Source organism: Equus quagga, chromosome 1 (genome assembly GCF_021613505.1).
Source record: "Equus quagga isolate Etosha38 chromosome 1, UCLA_HA_Equagga_1.0, whole genome shotgun sequence".
Classification (NCBI taxonomy): domain Eukaryota; kingdom Metazoa; phylum Chordata; class Mammalia; order Perissodactyla; family Equidae; genus Equus; species Equus quagga.
In genome coordinates, this window is record NC_060267.1 from 52,110,035 (window position 1) to 52,130,165 (window position 20,131).

The 20,131-nt window shown below is 45.4% G+C and overlaps 1 protein-coding gene across 1 annotated transcript in view; it reads left to right on the forward strand.

Moving 5' to 3' along the window:
- Positions 1-20,131, forward strand: part of ANO2 (anoctamin 2) — a 325,024-nt gene that overhangs the window by 88,110 nt on the left and 216,783 nt on the right. Inside the window, exons 5-9 of the mRNA XM_046676889.1 lie at positions 1,017-1,168; positions 4,473-4,527; positions 7,076-7,127; positions 18,343-18,398; positions 19,549-19,590. Of these exons, the coding sequence (XP_046532845.1) occupies positions 1,017-1,168; positions 4,473-4,527; positions 7,076-7,127; positions 18,343-18,398; positions 19,549-19,590 (357 nt within the window). The remainder of the gene's footprint in view (positions 1-1,016; positions 1,169-4,472; positions 4,528-7,075; positions 7,128-18,342; positions 18,399-19,548; positions 19,591-20,131) is intronic.

Genomic DNA, 20,131 nt, shown 5'->3' on the forward strand with positions numbered 1-20,131 from the left:
CAGACTTCTTACAGGTGGCTCAGGGAGTCAAGAGACCAAGGCACACCAAGGCAGAAGCTGCCCATCTTCTTAAAGGATGGAATAGTCATAGTGTCCCTTCTGCTATACAGGTCAAGCAGCCACAGAGCCCACCCAGACTCAAGGGGAGTAGGAACAGAGATGCCACCTCTGGAAAGGAGAATTAGTGTAAAAAAATCTGTGGCGATCATTAATCCATCACAGCTTTGCTATGAGAAGTACGACCTTTGTGTCTCAATGACTACATCTACAAATTAGAAAGACCAAAAGCTGTATGTATGCGAAAGCACTCTGTGCATTACAAAAAAGCTATATGTACTAGAAATATCAATAATTATCTTGGTACTAGCTCCATGCCTTGTTCAAGGCAGATACTCATTAGATGTTTAATATTTTGAAAGTAGACTTATTTATCAGATATTTCTTAAGGGGAACATACAAAGAAAGTGAAGCTGGATGATCACATAGGGGCATGGTGTAGTTGTAGAGTATAGAGCGTGGATTAGGTTGACATGAGTTAAACCCAAGCTGTTACCCAGTTACTATCTATGTGAACTTTATTGACTCATCTCACCTTTCTGAGCCTTAATTGCCCCATCATCATATAAGAATAATATTATCTACCTAGCTAGGTTGCCGTGAGCATTGGAGCTAACTTATGTAAAGTACTTAGTATAGTGACTGTCACCTAGTAGGTCTTCCATTTCTCTTAAGATGATATAACAAAATCATATAGAAAGTTTGGACTCCTCACTTGTTTCTGTACGTTGGTCACCTCCTTTTACACAAATAATTGAGAGGGGATCCAGAGCCCACGTCATTCTGAAAGCAATGGGGAAAGGGAAGGACTCTACTTCTTGTTTCTTCCAGTCTCCTCCTCTCCCCAGAGCATTCCCCTCTGGGGCATCTGTGCCCCATGCAGCTTTGGCTGTGAGGTCATTCTGCTCTGAGTGTTGGAGGTGGCCTCCTTTTCAGACCTGTGGGTTTGCCTTTCATAGATGTACGAGATCAAATCAGAAGGTAGCATTGCGAAGAAGTTCAACGAGATCCTGAAGAGGCTGAGTTCGCCCCTGAAGCCCAGAGTTCCAGACCACAGTGACAACAAGATGAAAAACCTCTCCTACCCATTCTCCAGGGAGAAAATGTACCTGTGAGTATTGGAGCTGTGGGGGTAGGGCTGTGAGAGAGGATGGGAGGGAAAATCAAGCACCTTGGAGCAACAGCTGACAAAATAAGTGCTCGGTGCCTGGGAGAGAAGGGATGGAAGTGTGCTCTCATGGTGAAATAGTCTATGTCTCCTTTCTTGATCTCCTTCCCTAAATGAGATTGTCCCGAACAGCCCGCGAATATTTGTCCAGTGGCTGATGGGGAAACCCGTCATTTCAGTCATCTTGCATGATGGATGGAGAACCAGGGTGCAGACAACCATATACTTTGGGACTCTGAGAAAAATGGTCAGATACCTGTTCACCTTTTGTGGGGAAACTATTCTGCCCAGTTCCCAGTCTAATAGGGTTTCAACAGATTCTGATAAATTAGAGAGAAGAGAGGAGAAGTTCTGGATTTCTATGTTCTCAGCTGCCTACTTATGCACTCATTGACTCTGAGGGGATCCCCCCTGCCCACACCTCACCCAGGCTGAAGGAATCAGAGCTCTTTACAGGGTTGGCCATTTGGGAAACGTTTGGAAGGGGGAGTCATGGTTGAGAAGTGGGAGATGCAGCAGTCAAGCATTAATTCCGTTTTAGGAGCTAATGAGAAAATATAAGACTGTCAGGAGTGATAAGAGAATCAAAAGAGAAAGAGAAAGGAAGGGGTGTAGAAAGGCAGAGGAGATACAAAGATCTGACCCTTTGAAGAGATGGCATTCATGGAGCTGCGTTTCTGCCGTTCCTTGGAGAATATCTCCTGCTCATCTTTGCCCTGTTAGATAATAATTCTATACACATGTGTATGATGTGCCTTTGCATGTATCCCCTCATTAGATCCTTAGCCCTGTAATGATTCTGGTACCACTTCTGCTCACCAATTCCAATGTGTGTGAGGGTTTCCCACGCTACCAAGAAATTCTCTGACACCAGCTGAGTGTCCTACAATTCAACTGAATTCTGACACTGTCTACCTGAGGTAGAATAAAATTTCCTAGGTTGAGGGCTCAGCATCACAAGACTGCCCACCTCTTGAGATGCCAGTCGTAAGTCCAGGTTGGTACCTGTGTTCTGACCAACTGGTTGTAAACCGGAGGTTCCTGCAACTCCCTCCTTGGGTTGGATTAATTTGCTAAAGTGGCTGACAGAACTCAGGTAACCAGTTTACTCGCTAGATTACCAGCTTATTGCAAAGGATATGAATCAACAGCCAGATGAAGACATACACAGGGCAAGGTCCCAAACAAAGGAGCTTCTGTTCTCCTGGAGTCTGGGGCCCAGCACAGTGACATGTGGAAGCAGTCTGGTTCACTAACCTGGAAGCTCTCCGAACCCTCTCCATTTGGGTTTTCTATGGAGGCTTCATTATGTAGCGTGGTTAGTCAAATCACTGGCCATTGGTGATGGATTCAAACTCCAGCCCATCTCCCCTCCCCAGAAATCATAGGGTGGGATTAAAACTTCCAACCCTTTGTTCATGGTTGGTTCCCCTGATAACCAGCCCCCTCATCTTTAGGGGATTTCCAAAAGTCACCTTATCAGCATAAACCTAGTTGTGGTAGAAAGGGGCTTGTTATGAATAACAAGATGCTCATTTCACCTTTATAGCTCTGAGGTGACTTCAGGAACTGAGGACAAGAGACCAAATATTATAACAAATATGCCCCCATTGCTCTTATTACTCTGGAAATTCCAAGGGTTTTGGGAGTTGTGTGCCAGGAACAGTGGATGAAGACCAAAATATATATTTATTATAAATCACAGTATCACACCCCTTGTAAGATATAAGCATCTCTTTATTATAGAGAGGAAACCACGGTCCAGGGTCTGCCCAAGATCACACAGCCTTAAGTGTCTGGGCTGCAGCTGGCATGTTGACCTCCGGGCCTGCTGTTCTGTTTTCCCCTGTGCTTCTTCCACGCTTCCCCTTCTCTGGGTTTTCCTTCATGCCAGTGCTGACATCTGAACTGCCACCTCCCAAAACATCTCCATTCATTCATTTTCTGTGATCCTCCAAGGCCAGTTCCCAAACGCCTTCTCCTTGAAGAACCTTCCGTTCTCCCAGCCAAACTGTGCTCCATCCTCTGAGTCTTCATAGCAATGGTCTACACAGCAGCAGGTGTTAGTCTGCCTCGGCTATTAGGAAACGCACACCCCCCAGTGACTGGGCTCCGGGCTGGCTGGGAGCATGTTTCCTGGATCTGTGTGTCCACTAGCACAGTGCCCCAAGTATAGCTAATAACACGTGTATTTTTGAGTGAATGGTCAATATTTAAAATTTAGAACAGACACAGGTTTTTTTAAAATATGATTATTAAAGGTAATTTTTTAAATTAATTAATTAATTTTCAGAGGTACATCATGTTTGGAATTCTGTGTAGAGTACATCGTGTTCACCACCCGAAAACTAATTATACTGCATCCCCTCACATGTGAGCCTAATCGCCCCTTTTGCCCGGCCCCCCCTTCCCCTATGGTAACCACCAATCCAATCTCCAATGCTATGTGTTTGTTTGTCATCGTTTTTATCTTCTTATGAGTGAGATCATATGGTATTTGACTTTCTCCCTCTGACTTATTTCACTCAGCATAGTACCCTCAAGGTGCATCCATGTTGTCACAAATGGCCGGATTTCATCATTTCTTATGGCTGAGTAGTATTGCATTGTGTATGAATACCACATCTTCTTTATCCATTCGTCCCTTGATGGGCACCTAGGTTGCTTCCATGTCTTCAGACACAGGTTTTGCATAATTAGGAGTTTGGTATCAAACTGAAATGAAAACATTAAATGAAATTTTGAAAAACGAAGAGTTATGATAATCTCAACACCCTGAAACTATACTCTTTTTTGTTGTTATTGTGTTTTTACTGTCTTGGTCCATGCACAAGAATCCTTTTTACATCCTTTCATTTTGTAAACTCATCACAGTATAATAGTTAGCTATCATTGTCCAAAATTTTTCTATTTATAAAGTTTCATAATTACAATTTTCAATGGCTGCATGATAATCTATCATATCATACAGATTTTGGAATTGTATCATCTCTATAATCTTTATTATAAGTGAGTTTGTAATGAACGTTTTTATTTATGGAACTTTTTTCTTCTGTTGAATTTATGTCCCTATGATACATTTCTATGAGAAGTTTTCAGAATTACTGGGTCAAAAGGAGTATACACGTGTGTATGTGAATGAGTGTGTCTTACACACTTGCTATGACTGCTCTGGGCTGGGAGTGACAGTGGTCTTAGGACGAGGGTAATGAAATGGGTTGACATTCTGCTTTCTTGGTGTCTCCAGGTACAACATCCAGGATAAGGACACCTTCTTTGATAATGCCACTCGTAGCCGCATTGTAAGTAAACAGGCGAATCTGGCGCTTAGCCGGGTGTGGTGGGCTCGGGGAGGGGTGGGGAAAGGCTGAGTACCCAGTTTGGTGGGGCTTTCCCTTGCACTCCCTGCTACCCCCCATCTTCGTTTGCTTGGAGTTGCCTAGCAACAGAGAGGGGTATCCAGGAGCTTCCCAATCCTGGTAGCAGAGGAAACAGCGAACAACTGCTCTCATTCACGGTTGAGAGCAGGGTCTTCTCTTTAGGTTCTCCACCCAGGCCCTTCTTGGATCATGAAAACGGGGAATGTCAGAGCTGGTAGGGACTTCAGCTAGTCAGGTGACCCCTTGCTTTACAGTTGAGGAAGCTGAGGCTCTGAGAAACAACAAATTGAAAAAAAAATTTATACAATTGTCAGTGTCTGAATGTGGACTCATTGCTGGGCCACTGTGTGTCTTTCTTTTACCCCTAAAGAGTCCTGTGCATTTGTATCGCAGGGAATGCTACAGCTAGCCAGTTTGGCCAAGAATAAACTTTCCAGCCCATTCTATAGAAAGCCAACAGTCCTGACCATAGTGTTCTTCTGCAGTCTTTTCACCTTTTGACGTATAGGTTTTGAGTTTTGCAGATGATTGATTCCAGTAAAAATCTGTATATGGCCTGTGCCCCTGTGGTCCCAGGCTGAGCTGCAGGGTGTCTCCAGGCACTGATCAATTTATTCTCTACCCACCTAGAGATCATTCAGTCTATGGAGAGAGGAGAGAAAAGGGCCCAAGGAAGGCTGGACACTTACTCATGCCTCAGTGGAAACTTGGCAGTTTGTTTCCACTGACCCCTAGGAAAGAACATAAGTTTCAATAGCAGGAGGAATAAGGGTTAGGTATCTAGAAGGACTTCCAAGTCAATAGGGTGATAAGAAGGGATAAGAAGGATAAGAAGAGACAGGACTAGAGGAAGCTACAGAACAATTCTGAGGCATGCTACAAACGTAGCCTTAACTGTTTGCTTTCCAGATGGACAAGAAAACACCTCAGGCCTCCTAGCCTAGTGTTTTAGGAAGGTTTAAGATGGGCATACGATTTCTTTTATCTTCTTATGTTTAAAAGTGTAAACTTCCCATTTTCTTGGTTGGTGCTACTACAAGCCACTTAAATCTCCCTGTGGTTTGGGTCCCCCATCTGTGGGGGAGTTACAGGGTGTCATAGAGATTACCCAATAATTTCAAAGTGCTTGTAAAATAATACAATGCCATATAAACGCTGGTCCTAATTATTATTGCTGTTGAATTGCTGCATTGTATTGTAAGCTAATTACACATTCTTGGGCCCCATTCTGGTGGAAGTTATTTATATACCACTCCCTCTAGGTCTGTAGCTGGAATATGGGACTGTGAATGATGATGGAACAATACATCTTCTCTCATTCATCTCTCTGTTCTGGAAGCTTCTTTTTTCCCCTCCTGCGCTTTCCCCAGTCCACTCCACACTGTGAAAAGGGGAAGAAAAGAGCCTTGAGTTTTGTCTTGGGGTCTACTCTGCCCTGGACTTTTGTTTGAGGACCTTGCCCACATATGTAAACATCTTCCCTGTACCCCCTTCTTTGTGGGCATCTGCGCAGCCCAGCTGTTTGTCCCAGAGCAGCCTGCCTTGTTGGGCATCTCTTTATAGCCTGGCACCATCCTGAGCCCCATTGAAGGGCACTAGTTGGCCATCAGGTTTGCCGTGGCCCACTTGCATCCCTGTCTCCTCGGCAGGGAGTACTCTCAGCACCCCTCCCTCCCACACAAGAGACAGAGCCGCCTGCAGCCCCAGAATCCAGTGGTCTGTCGGCCTATTTAGGCGCACAGCAGACGTTGAACAGGCAGCCTGCACGTGCCCAGGTTGTGCTCTGAGACAGGGAGACTCGAGGAAGCATCTGGCATGCTCTGATGGGGAGATAAGATGAGGACTCAGGGAAAAGCAGAGACAGAACAGTACCAATGGCCAAGATGTGGGGGAGCCTTTTCCAGTTTACCAAGTGCGTTTATGGTTCTTCAAAGCAGGTCTGTGAGATAGTGCCGTTACCTAGGAGGCAGCGGACCCCCAGGTCCCTCGGAGAGCTTGCGCAGGACCCTGTGGCTAGGAGCCAGGACTAGAACCAGCTTGTCTGCCTCCACATCCTGCGCTTTCCCCAGAAGGGCACTAATCAGGGCTGGTGGAGAGGGCGCCCTCTCCTGGCCCCCCTGACGTCCTTGGCCCAGACCAGACGCCTCCTCCCTGGCCCTCTAGAGGCGATGAGGATCTGGGCTCCGTGGCGTGTTCTCCTTACCTCCTGCAACTGCAGTCAGTGGGTAGCCTTTCCTTTCTTTATTTTTTCAGGGCGTAGTGAGGGGGGCAGTGTGTGTGAGGGGGTTAGATTCTTTGTTTCCTCAAAGCACTCAAGTTTGAATGGGTTTAACGTGCACTCCATGAGCTCAGCACATGCTTGGCTTCCTCCTCCCTCGAAGTGGGTCAAACCGCCTGGTCCACCGCCTGCCCCCCAGGGTGGTGACACATGTGGTCAAGGCGCTCACAGCCCTGCTGTCGTCTGTTTTAGGTGCACGAGATTCTGAAGCGCACAGCCTGTTCTCGAGCCAACAACACAATGGGTAAGAGCCTCTTCCCCCTCCTGAGAGCCGGGTGCTGACGGGGCCCCCAGGGGGCTGGGGCTGTCCTTTCAACAGCTCGCTTGGTGGGCAGCAAAGAACAAAACAGACGCCCCACACGGAGGGGAGGAGGCTGCTTCCACGGAGGCTCCCCCCAGTAGCAGCGGGCGCCCCATTTCCTTGGGGGGAGGCTGGGGCTGCTCCCCAGGCTGCGGTAACTTCTCCCAGACCTGCCTCCTAGGTCTCTCGTCTGTCCTCTCCTTTCCCTGAAGTGCCTGCATCTTTCACCTTGTCCTGGTAGTTCTGCTGCCTCTGTCTTTACAGAATCTCCAAAAGTTTTTGATAATCACCCAAAATATGGCAAATTATTTATTTATTTGTTTTTTAAGAAGAAAGGATCTTAGAGGTCCTTTAGTCCAACTCCGTCACATTATGTGTGAGGAAACTGCCCCTGAGAGAGGGTGAATGAGTTATCTAAGGCCACACAGCAGTCTGAATGTGCCTCTCCTCAGTTCAACACTCTCATCACCAAATCCGGCTGAATCTGTTTGCCTTGTGGTTTGGTTTTTACATCTGAGGGTATTTGTCTTTGAAGCAGGAACCTCAGCATTTGGGAGCTTGCAGTGTAAGGCAGGCAGTCCAGATGCTGACAGATTGTTTAGAAGACACACACAATGGCAGAGGTACCGATGTGAGCTTACCTCCAAGACCACGTGTCCTTCCTGGGGGACTCACTCTGCAGGTTGAACTCTTTCCATCGCTCAGAACGGCTTTTGAAACCTTTGAGAGAACTTCCGTCAGAATATGCTCTTGGTGGCAAATAAGTTTGAGGCAGCTTTGAGTTGAAAAGAGTCCAAAGTCATTAGAGGCAAGTCTAATGAACAGAGTAGGCCATCAAGCTGAGAAATAACAACAGTGATGACAGTAATAATAGCTAATCTTGGAGCGTTATTGTGGGGCTCATAAGCTGCCTCAGTACCAAGGGAATGGTCCTGAAGAAGGAGTCAGAACAGGTCTTGGGTGGTGATAGTGTTTTTAGAATAGCGCAGGACCTCCCAAGGGGGCAATTATGTATGGCTCCGTTTGCTTTGATGCATCCATCTTGCTGCGCAATCCCAAATAACCCTCCTATTGTTAAAAATCAAATCTTCTATGTGATGTTGTTTGTCTGGAGCATGGGGCTGATGAGGTGAGCACGTGAGCGAGCGAGGTAACTGATCAGCCCAGCTCAATTCCATGGAACAGACTAAAGCCCTCCCTCTGAGTGGCTCTTTGTCCCTGGTTACGAGGACAACCAGAGGAGTCGAGAGATTTAGAGTGTGTTTTGTAATTTCTCATGACCTCTGTCAAAGTTCTTGAATTTACCCTCACTTCTTGACCAGTTCACTCCTCAATTCCACTAACCTGCCTTTTATTCTCTCACACCCTCCCCAATTTGACCAAAAGTGTTCCCTCAGATATTGTAGGTGACTTCTTATTTCCCACGTTTCATGGCCTTTTTCTCAGTCTTCATCTTCCTTAGCTCCCTGCATCCTTCCACACCTTCTTTACGAACCTCCATCTTCTGCAGCTGGTATCCAGGATGGTGCTGCCGCTCTACTGATCTGCTCTTGTCCTGTTTCTACCTCACGGACCACACTTTCTCTGGTTCCTCTTCCCTCTCCCACATTTTAGATGTTGTCTTCTCTGTGTCCCCTTGGCCACCTTATTCTCTCTCTATAGATGACTTGCAATCATGCATTTCTATTTCCTGCTTCTCTCACCGATTCCAGCCCAGCATTTCCAACTGCTGGATGGATACCTCCACTGAGCTGTTCACCGGAACCTTCAAATCAGTATATCAACGTGTCCATTTCTATCTCATTCCCTTTCTCTCTCTCTCTTCTTCTCTCTCCTGCTTCTCTTCCTGTTAATGTAGCTACCATCCTCTCTGTTTTTTTCATATTGTTCCCTTTCCCTGACTTTCTGTCCCCTAATCTCACACATGCCCATCTCCAGACCAAACGTCACTGTCCCTCAGGTTTGCCCTTAATCCCCTCTCCTCGGAGCTTCCATTGAACCCAGTCTCTTTCTTGCTGATTATCTGTGTCCACGGCTCAGACTCCCAAAACAGTCCTTGAGATGTGTCTGAATCATGTTTTATGCCCCAATGCACTGAGCTGTCTGCCTTGCACGTTCTAGTCAGTTGACTTGGTTTAGTGAATTAATTAGACATGCTTGGCCTGCTAGGCCCACAGCGGTTGCTGGTGAGTTCCTGACTACATGTGTCTGTGGACAAGTGGCTTAATTTCTCTGTGATTCAGTTTTCCTTTTATGTAAGGTGGGGATGATAATATCTATCTTCCAGAGGTTTTTGTAAAGATTAAATAGGAAGCTGTTAGTTTGTTTTGTAAACTGGAAAGTCCTTAAAAACTAAAGTTTATTGTGGGGGACAGTCTCCAGATTGTTGGAAAGTTATTAGAGACCCTCTGCTTTAACACTGAAGTTTTCTTTTTCTTTGAGCATCTGCATTTTTTTTGTGATGTCTCAAAGTCAAACATCATAAGGATTTTGTTGTTGTTGAGTAGTTTCCAAAAACTTCTTTCTCTTTTTTTTGAGGGAGATTAGCCTTGAACTGACATCTGCTGCCAATCCTCCTCCTTTTGTTTTTGCTGAGGAAGACTGGCCTTGAGCTATCATCCATGCCCATCTTCCTCTGTTTTATATGTGGGATGCCTGCCACAGCATGGCTTGCCAAGGGGTGCATAGGTCCACACCTGGAATCTGAACTGGCAAACCCCGGGCCAAAGTGGAATGTGTGAACTTAGCCAGTGTGCCACCAGGCTGGCCCCAAATTTCTTTCTCTTTTGACGTTCAGAAAACATTTATTGAGCACCTCTATAAGTCAAATGATATGATAGAAACCAAGAGATCCCGAGATGAATTTGGCCCAGTTGATACCTTTGAAGGGCTCTCGGTTTAGTCATATAGACAGACATGTAAACAGATAAGAAGTAATCTGGTGGTACAATAAGAGGGACAGGGACAGAGTGCAAAAGGACACAGAGGAGGAAGCAGTTAACTTTCTTGTATGTGTCTATGTATCAACATAAATGATCTAATATTAGTTTCATGGTTCTGAGGGAAAGTAGATATGTCAGTAATTATCGTCTTCAATTCCAAATGGGTACAAAGAGGATAAGTGACTTGTCCAGGGTCACATGCTGGGTCACTGTCAGAATCGGATCTAGAGCTTGGGTTCCCTTATTCCAGTCCTACTTCCACTGCCTTTGGGATGCTACAAACTAGCAGTAGAATTATGCTGAGTCTTCGATGTCTGTTAGTTCCATGTTAGCTGCTGATTTCCTTCGTAGCTTTGTGACAAGGGACATATGACTGAACTCTGCCTCCCAGCAGACGAGAGTCCTGAAGGCCAATTTTCAAGTTGTTTGACTTTGGCCTGGGAGAATCAAGTACCCACTAAGCTCCTTGGCCAACTTACCATCTTACTCAGGAAATCAGAGAGACTGAGGAACGTGATAACAGTGTGAAGCCTCAAGACAATATGGACCTGCAGCCATGGGGTCACTTTTGATTTTATTGCCCTTCTCTCTGGTTTATAGAGAAGCACAAGTGGCTAGAAGTGACTTAAATTCCTCCCAAGGATTGTTGCCTCGTAAAAAGAAGAGAAAAAGGGACAACAAGAGAGTGCTTGGCATATCTTTCAAGGTATTTTTACTGATCCTTCACCCTTAGAATTGCCTTTTATATGGTCATTACTTTTGTGACCAACTTACAAAGCTTTATTCCCTTTCCCGTTGTACCCAATTACAATGGAAATCAGAAGATGGAAAATAAACTAAAAATAATAGTAATCCAGAAATACTCCAGTTTATTTAGTAATACCACCTTTTTTCTTTGTAGAAAGTATCTATATTTTTCAGTGCCTACTTTTGCAAAGCATTAAGCTGTATATAAGTTGTATGTATTGAATTATTTATGTTCCTCTCTTGTTCCACAAAATTTCTGAGTTGGCTTACAAGAAAAACAATAAAGCAGCAAAATATAAATAATAAATTAAATAAGAACCAGGAAAAACACAAATTAAAATAGAATGTCAAAACTAGGAGAAAAAAATAGCATACAAATGTTCAAACCATAGAGCCCTCTGGCTTCTGCAGTTGGGCGGCACATCTGACCTTGAACCAGAGTGAGAGGGGAATATGGTTAGCGGTTTAGTTCTTGATGTCCTCAGCAACATCTTTTTGTATGGAAATTTTTCTAAAGTCTCTCGTACTGTTCTCTGCCTTCTTACATAGAATAGAATCAACACATATTCTCCACATAGATGCGTATGTAACGTTTTCTGAATCAGGTTCGTCATAAAGAACATAAGCTTTTTTTTATATTTCTTCAAAGTATTTTTAGAGTTGTTTGCCCCAAATTCTCTGATTTCTTGAATTTTGACTCTGATAACCTCCCTCCTTGAGTGTTGCTATTTCAGTGTTGCTTTATTGTTTGGAAGACAGGAAGACAAGCTTATTAAAATTTTGGGTAAAGAGAGAGTGAAAATGTGTTGAAAGAGGGCCTGATGGATTCTGCTGTGGTTAAGGTACATAACACTAGGGAACGGGTTTTATGAGATCTAGATACTTTCTCCATCTTCTGGATCCTCTGTGGTGAGAACTGGGATGACCAGCTGAGAGATCTCCATACACATAAGGTATTACTGTAACTAAATAATAAGGACACCTCGCACGTGTGTAGCTGTGTGCTTTTCAAAGCACTTTCACACTCATTATCTTGTTTGATCCTTTAAACTGCCATACAAAATAGTTTCAACAGATGTTAACTCATTTCACAACAGTGATTAACTGAGTACCCAAGGTTAGAGATTTAGAACTCAGGTTTCTTGGGTCTTCTTCAGTGCTCTTTAAATTAATCAACTGATAGGTGGATGAAGTTATTGAGAAAGGTTTTCCAGAGAGTTGAAAGCTGAGGGCTTCTCACTGTAACTTCTGTTCGTTCATTCAACAAATATTTATTGAGCACCTACTCTGTGTCCTTCATATTCTAGAACTGGGAATAGAGTAGTCAATGAAACAGGCACAACAGATACCAACCCCTGCCCTTATGCGGCTTCCATTTCAGGTGACATTTGTGGAGAAGAGGGGCTAAACCATGTCCTGTCTGATAAGAGAGATACATGAAAGAAAGCAAATAAGACAAAGACATGGTGGGAGCCACTCCAGAGAATTAGTTAGGTCCCCAACAGGAACAAATGACACTCTAATTAGGATAATTCAAAGGTGGAATGTTAATAGAGAGACCCTTTACAACGGTGTGGACAGGGAGTCGGGGATGGTGTAGCAACCCAGAATTAGCGACAGTACAGCTGTTATTGTCTCTAGATCCACGAGGCGAGAGAGAGGTTGCTGGAAAATGGATGGACAGAATTCAGTAGAGGAGGTGGCATTGAGGGGAGCAGGTGACCATTCAGGGAGGAGGCCAGGAGTCTATACACTGTCCCGCCTCCCTCTGGCCTGCTGAGCCCAGTAGAGAGCCAGAGAGCAAGGGAGCCCCCTCACGTCAGATAGAGAGGGGGTGAGAACATATCCAGAAGGGGCAAAAAGAAGATAGATACACCAGCAAGGGGGGAGAAGTGGGTGTCAGTTCAGTTCTCGGACAAACAAGTTGAGAAATTTAGGTCAAGTCACATTCCCTCTCTGGGCCTGTTTCTCTCCTTTTAACATAAAGGGGGGAGGGGGCGGCACCTTCAGTGTTCTTGAAGCTTCTTTCTAAGTCCAGCATTTTCTAGACTTTGATAGGCAGGAGCAACATGGTCTTTTCTCCATATGAGCCAACCAGGCTCAGAGAGGGGACTGGCTTTCCTATAAGTTCACAGAGAGTAGGCCCGGGGCCATAGCCAAGACTTGCGGTTGCACAGAGTGTGTGGACCTCAGAGAGCGTGGGAGTAGACGATTACAGCGAAAGGGAAAGTGAGAACAGGGAGGGTTCAGGACTGCTGGCCAGGAGGGGTGGAAGTAAAGGTTGTGCTTCTATATTGATCCTTTGCCCTGTGACCACGGGCACCGTTGCTCAGGTGTGGTCATACTCCATCTGTGTCAGAATCACCTGGCGTACTTGTTCAAGACCTCACTATTGGGATCCCACGCTAGCTTTGTTGAATCAGAATCTGTAGGGGCAAGGCTCCAAGATCTGCATTTTTAACAAGCTACCCAGGTGATTCTTAGGAGCTCTAACATTCGATGAAGATAAATTTAGGACGGGCTGTCACAGGCTTCTTGTCCTCCTTACATCTGGGGATGTGAGGAGGGCATGGAGTGCTCTGCCTTGCAGGCATTTGAGCCTTGGCTTTCTCAAGTAGTGAGGGATGATGAAGTCATCTCTGTAAAGGGCCTAATTTTTCTTGTTATTTTTCTAACATTTGTTATATGGATTTTCAGTCCCTTTTAATGTCCTAGCCAGCAGTAGGATCTCTTGGACTTTCAGTCACTGTTTTCTTTTCTTCTTTTTCCTTTCATGGAAGGAGAGGCAGGAGGGTGAGAATTAGCATCAGAAGGCAAAGAAAGGGGAACTGACCTTGAAAAAGTGTGGGTGGATTGGCATTTGGTCTCATTTTTTTAATTTTGGGGGTTTCTTCCCTAACTTTCTTCAGTAACTTTCTCTAACTCAACCTTTCCCTCTTATTTACCGCTGGAAGTGAGGCATTACGGACTAATGTACACACGATGTTCAGAGACAGATTTATTTATGAGTTTGCATTCCTCATGGTGGTAGTAGCATATGAATGATCACAAACTTGGCCCAGCCCCACAGTGTCTCCTTATTCAACATAACATAAGGTCAGTGGGCAGGGCCCTGCCAGTTTACCCCATCAAGGAATGCCTTTAAAGGGCACTTTACCGCGGAAAGAAACCCAAGCCTCCTTGAGCACATCAGAGAAGGACAGACACCTCCCCTGCTCCTTCCTATGCAACTTATTGTTGCCTTTTCACGGACGGCTATAGATTGATGGAGCTACATTTTCATAGACATTTTTGTGTCAGAGCATCATTTAAACAAACGTATGTTTTGGGCATCTCCCCTCCCCTCTCAGGAGACGATGTCTTAATTATTTTGACCGAAGCCAGACCATGTCGTGCGTTGTAAACATCTGGTTTATCATTCATCCAGCTGAACTGGTTTATATTTTGTTAGAAGAAAAGCCTTGGGATTAAAGGCCTTTAGGTAATTAAGCACACGTCGAGACAATTTGGTGATGGGTAAATATAGTCTCTGTGAAATGCAGTGTCTGGGGGCTCTGGTTTAGATTTATGTCCGGCTGGAATACGGGGATGAAAGCAGCACGCCGGGCGGACTGGGCCCTGTTCTGCGGGGAATCAAAACCAAATGGGTTTTCAGGAATTCAGCACCATTTCTCTAAGTACCTGTCCCAATGGATAAAAGTTCCCTTTGAATTTGGCCTGGAGGGAATAGAGCCCTGGTCCCTGTCCCCAGTGGCCCTTGGAGATTTGATGAGACTCCCTTCGGGAGGCAGGCCATAAACTGTGCTTTGGTTGATCCTTTGTACCCAGGAAACCAGAGATGTCTCTGGAGCTGAATGCTAGGCCCCAGGTTTTGCGCTGTGAGTGTGTGTTTTCAGGTATTTGTCCTGGGGCCTGAGCCTGCCCTGCTCTGTCCGTGGCCTGACACTATCGATGCAGAGGACCAGTGTTGCTAGGCCTGGCTGGATCAGGCCGTGTAGCGAATGTGGTCACTGCTGGGCAGAGAGGAAGTCTGAGCCTTTTCCTTTGGGGATTATAGTCCTAACAGCAACAGGGATGATGTACCTGGTGGTTTGAAGGGCCTTAGGGACCAGTGAGGGGTCCTCAGTGAGCTCTGCTTTGTTCGAGCTGAGGCACCGCTTCCCTTCATAGGGACAGGGAAAGGCAAATGTCCTTCCAGCTGTCTCCTCCTCCCCAGCCCCGCTCCTGGAGTAATAGGATGAGAGGTTGGGTCTCTTTCTCTCCCTGGGTCTAGAGCAGAGAGGAAAGACTACGGATGTGATCCTGAAGAAGAAAGCTTTGCCATGGTGGCCACGTGGATGGTGCATGATGGAACTAATTAGCCCATTTTTGCTTAAAAGAAAGGAAAAAATTCAGAATTTCAATTTTCAAAGTGAAGACTTTTTTTAAAAAACGTTTGATTATTTTCTTCTTCTTTCAAACTGATTTCCATGCTTGTGTCGGGGTAGAATCTTGGTTTGTGAAGTCTGTGGGTGAACCAAGAGGCCAGAGAAATTCTCGTTGTTGGGTGAAGTGGGGAGAGAATAGTTACTTTTCCACTTGCCTCCCCTTTCCCCATTCTTCCTCCTTTTACGGACTATCCGCTCCCTCCATCCAGCGGCCACTGATGGGGTGACACATATGATACTCCCTGAAAAAGAGGAGGTACACAACCCTGAGTGACAGAGACACGTTCAGTTACAGCATTTTGGGGCTCCGGTTGTTTGGGTTAGGACGACTCAGATTTGGTGACCTGAGTTGTATTGGCTTCAAGGCAAAGAACCATTTGTCTGGGCTTCCTCTCTAAGCAAGCAGACTAATCAACCAGAGTTTAAAGTTTCTGAATCAGCATAGATTGCCAAAAAAGACTGAAGCAGCAAGGAGGGTGGGTGCCCAGGGTAAATGGGAAGAGATACTGAGATAACTGTAGCCACAGAGCTGGTTGCTCGTAACGACCGTTATCCCGTCTGTGTTCCCAGCAGTGAACTAGGTGCCAGAGAGACACAAGTGGGGGGGGGGGTGCCTCTGACTTCAGATACCGTGTAGGCCTTTGGGGGACACAAAACAATGGGCAGACAATGTCGTAGAAGTGAAGTGAGCTACCCGCTTTAGGTGTGTGGCACAAAGGAAGCTTTACTTGGGATGGGCGGGAGTGTGCGTAGCTTTAGACCTCCAACCATTTGAGGTCATTTTGAGGATCTGGCAGCAGGAGCTAGGAGTTCAGGTTGTCAGCCTAATGCTCTTACATACTCGGCTACTGTGCTTTAATAAGCAAAGCTGAGGATTAGCAGAAGAGTTCTGCTTAACTTCTTCCATCAGTTTTGGGCTTGTCTTCAGGTAGGTGCTGCTGGCGTGGCAACCACAGGCATGACTGCAGGGATGGGGTGGGGTAGCGAGTTGGGTGCAGTCCTGCTGGAGCTCTATCTGCCAGTGATGATTCAGTCTCTATCCATGTCAGCTACTCTTCTGTACCTTTGAACTACTACCCCCTGTCCCGACTTGGGGCTCCTCCCCTTGATTATTGTAGGGTGGCTTCGCATTGCTGTGGTTATGGCTCTTGAACTGATTAATGATGCTCAGAGTGAAATTGTAGTCATATGAGTAAGACAAATCTGCAGCTCGTTCAGCCTCTGGGCATCCTTCCCCGTGTCCCCACTCCCTTCACACACCCTCTGCTCCCCCCGAAGTTGTTTCTGATGTTTTCTGTTCATGCCGAGGAGGAAACTTAAAATCAGGAAAGGGCTGGCCCTTTGGTGACACCCCAGCACCAAAACACTCAGCTCTCAACTCATTGGAAGAGTGGCTCTTTCTGCTGAGCGCCCCCTGCAGCATCCAAGGGCCTCTGCTCCCACGGTGGGGCCCATGGTGGGTCTTTCTGGTATCCAGCCTCCTAGAACTGAGGTGAATACGGGCAAGTTTGAGGAAGGGGAGGCTGATGGAGGAGAGAGGATTGTCTGAGAGCCTCTGCAGTCTCTGAGTCTGTGGGTAGGGCACTGAGTGGGAACGGGGGTGGAAAACCATGAATTTAAATGAGTAACCCTTGGCTAGATTTGTTATCCAACCTCGTTGTCTTATCCGGAGCGGTGCAGATGTGGATTACTTAGCATTCGGACATCATACGTATTTCCCTCCAAAACCAATTTTCTCATCATCTCACTACTGTCTACAGTCTCCCTGGAAAGAAAGTCTCTCAGGGCAGAAAGTGTGTTTGAGGCAGTGGAAATCACTGAGTACCAGAGACTTTCCCTCCTCCTCCCTCTCCGTGATTCACTGTGCGTCCTCACACGGCAGGATCCTCCGTACTGCAAACTGGTGGGATATAGTCCCTCCCATCTGGGAGCCAGGACAGACTCTCCTGAGTCAGACAGAACATACAGACCACTTTATAGTCTTTGAATAAAACCATGAATGAAACAAGAAAACAGCAATGACTCTGTGCTGAGCAGAAGGTCCTCCGTTGTGAGTATATTGGAATTATAGGAACAGAGCCGTTCATTCAGTTAACATGTATTTCGTAGGGTCTGCTGTGAGCAAGTGGTGTGAAGTACTGTTGGGATTTAAAAAATGAATCCCTTGTGTGGTTTTCAAACTTTGTGGTCTTAGGACCACTCTATACTTTAAAAAATTATTGAGAGCACCCAAAGGGCTTTGGTCTAGGTGGGTTATATCGATCAATATTTATTGGACTAGAAGTTCAAGCTGAGGAGATTTTAAAGCACAAAGATACACAAGCACACACTCCATTTCTGTCAGGGGGATGATGTCATCACGTCACAAAACTCCACTGTATACTCGTGGGAAAGCAGGAGTGAAAAAGCAAATCATGGCTTAGTACTATTATAGAAATGGTTTGACCTTATAAACGCCCTGAGAGGGTCCTGAGGACCCCCAGCTTCCCCAGACTGCACTCTGAGAACTCCTGCCCTACTGTCCCTACCTCAGGGATCCGACGGCCCAGGCAGATGGGTCATGGACAGTTATAAGCACGCCCCTGTGGAGGAACAAGAAGGCGCCAGAAGCCAGTTCAGATCAAGTGCTGTGGGATGCTGTGATGTCTACTTTTGTTGATCACAATTGCAGTAACCCCTGTCATCGTTCTCATGCTGTCACCGAGCAGATATTCTCAACTGACAGTTGTGGCTGTGGAGGTGGTGGTGGAGGTGGAAGTGCTTGGACTGGAGCGATCTGAATGTGTGAGGACAGGAAGAGTGTGAAGTCTGAGAGAGCATATTTGCTATTAAAACATAACTTTGTATTTGGGGAACAAAGAAATATTGCTCTTATACTAAGAACTAAAACTTGACAAAAACTTTCAGACCGGGAGGCTGTAGAGGAGGATGCAGTGCTTCCCAGCTGAGGGGTGGGTGGGGGCTTAATATTTATCAAAAGACAAAGGTTAAGTTGAGAAACCCCTGCCCTAGAGTTACTATTTTCATCCTCCTTTCTTCCAGGCATTAACTCGCTGATAGCAAACAACATCTATGAGGCTGCCTACCCTCTTCATGACGTAAGTACCATTTCTGTCGTCATGCTCCCTCTTGTCTTCAAAAAGTTGAAAACCACAGGCGACACAGTGGGTGAGTGTGTGCAAGGCGAGGCAGGAGTGAGCATGACATTAAAATGCCTTGACCGACTCTGGACTGCTCACGACTGACAAAAATCCCCAATTTGGTTTTAGCTAATTGTCCCAAACTGTCTGTCTAATTATTTCCCCAGTGGCAAAATGCACTGGTTTTTGTTTGAGCTTTCCCTACACTCCCTGCCTTTTTTGGGCGGAGGGTGTGAGAAGACAGATCTGGCGTGCAAGTGGTTAACAGGAGGAGGTGGTGGAGAAGGAGAGTTGACGGCCTGGAAATATACAACCTGGACTGCCACACCCTTCAGTGACTGAAGGGCATATTTTTATGTGATAGTTTTGTGCAGATGTGGAACTCCTTGTTCTTAACATGCAAGTACATATTAAGTGTAGGGTTTTTTTTACTTTAACATTTTGAAGGAAATCTCTCAAAATTCCTTAAAGTATTGTTTGGTTAAGTAAAGAAAAGAGAGAGACTGTGATTAAAGCTTTCCTTGGCTATAAACACCCCGTAATACAATCCAATGATATTCTTCAAGACGATTCACAAAGAACTTAACTGGCCCATGAACCACCTGCCCCCACAGCTGCTCTGTTCATTTGATCGGTCTTTGGCATCTGTCACACTAGTAATGCCAACTGAGGCTACTGCGGGCGGATCCCTGAGTGCCTGAGGAATTTTTCAAATGGCAGTCTTCTCCTCACTGACATCTTCACTGTGGGCATCTATGAGGTTCTGTCAGTTATGGACGGGGTGAGCGTGACACGGCATAGGGTGATTTCATGTGATATGCTAGCCCATTGACAGGCACAGGCCCTGCCATTGCACTTTCTCTAGGAGGCACGGGCTGATCTCTGGAGCATACACATCGGGCATCTTTGTGTGAGCAGCTCTCCACAGGAAACATTGCAAGTGCTGATGGCTAAGAAAGTGGAACATTGGCTTCTTACTGTGTCATGCTTTTGACCTTCCTCAAATGGAAATGAAAAAAGGGATGACATTATAAAATAAAGAAGAAAATGCTTTCTCTGCTTTTGATGTGTCTACTGGCTTTATCCAGCATCTCTCTCTCTCCTACAGGGTGAATATGATAGTCCAGGTGATGACATGAATGACAGAAAGGTAAGCTGGCCTCATGCTGCACTGAGTGCCTGGGGTACAGAAGACCATGGATGAGTGTGGAACTAGATAGAAGTGTCCTAAATGTTCTGTTTATCTGCTTACATATACATATATGAATAGATATATTATTTCTAATTTAGTTAGCTTTCATTTTTTTATTATTGTTATTGAGGTAATATTGGTTTATAACATTGTATACATTTCAAGTGTACATCATTATATTTCGATTTCTGTGTAGACTGCATCATGTTCACCGCCCAAAGACTAATTACTATGCATCACTGTTCACATGTGCCCTATCACTCCTTTCACCCTCCTCTCTCCCCCCTTTCTCCTCTGTATCTGTGTTTGTTTGTTTATTGTTGTTTTTATCTTCTACTTAGGAGTGAAATCATATAGTATTTGACTTTCTCCATCTGACTTATTTTGCTTAGCATGATACCCTCGAGGTCCATCCATGTTGTCTCAAATGGCAAGATTTCATCTTTTTTTATAGCTGAGTAGGATTCCATTGTGTATATATACCACATCATCTTTATCC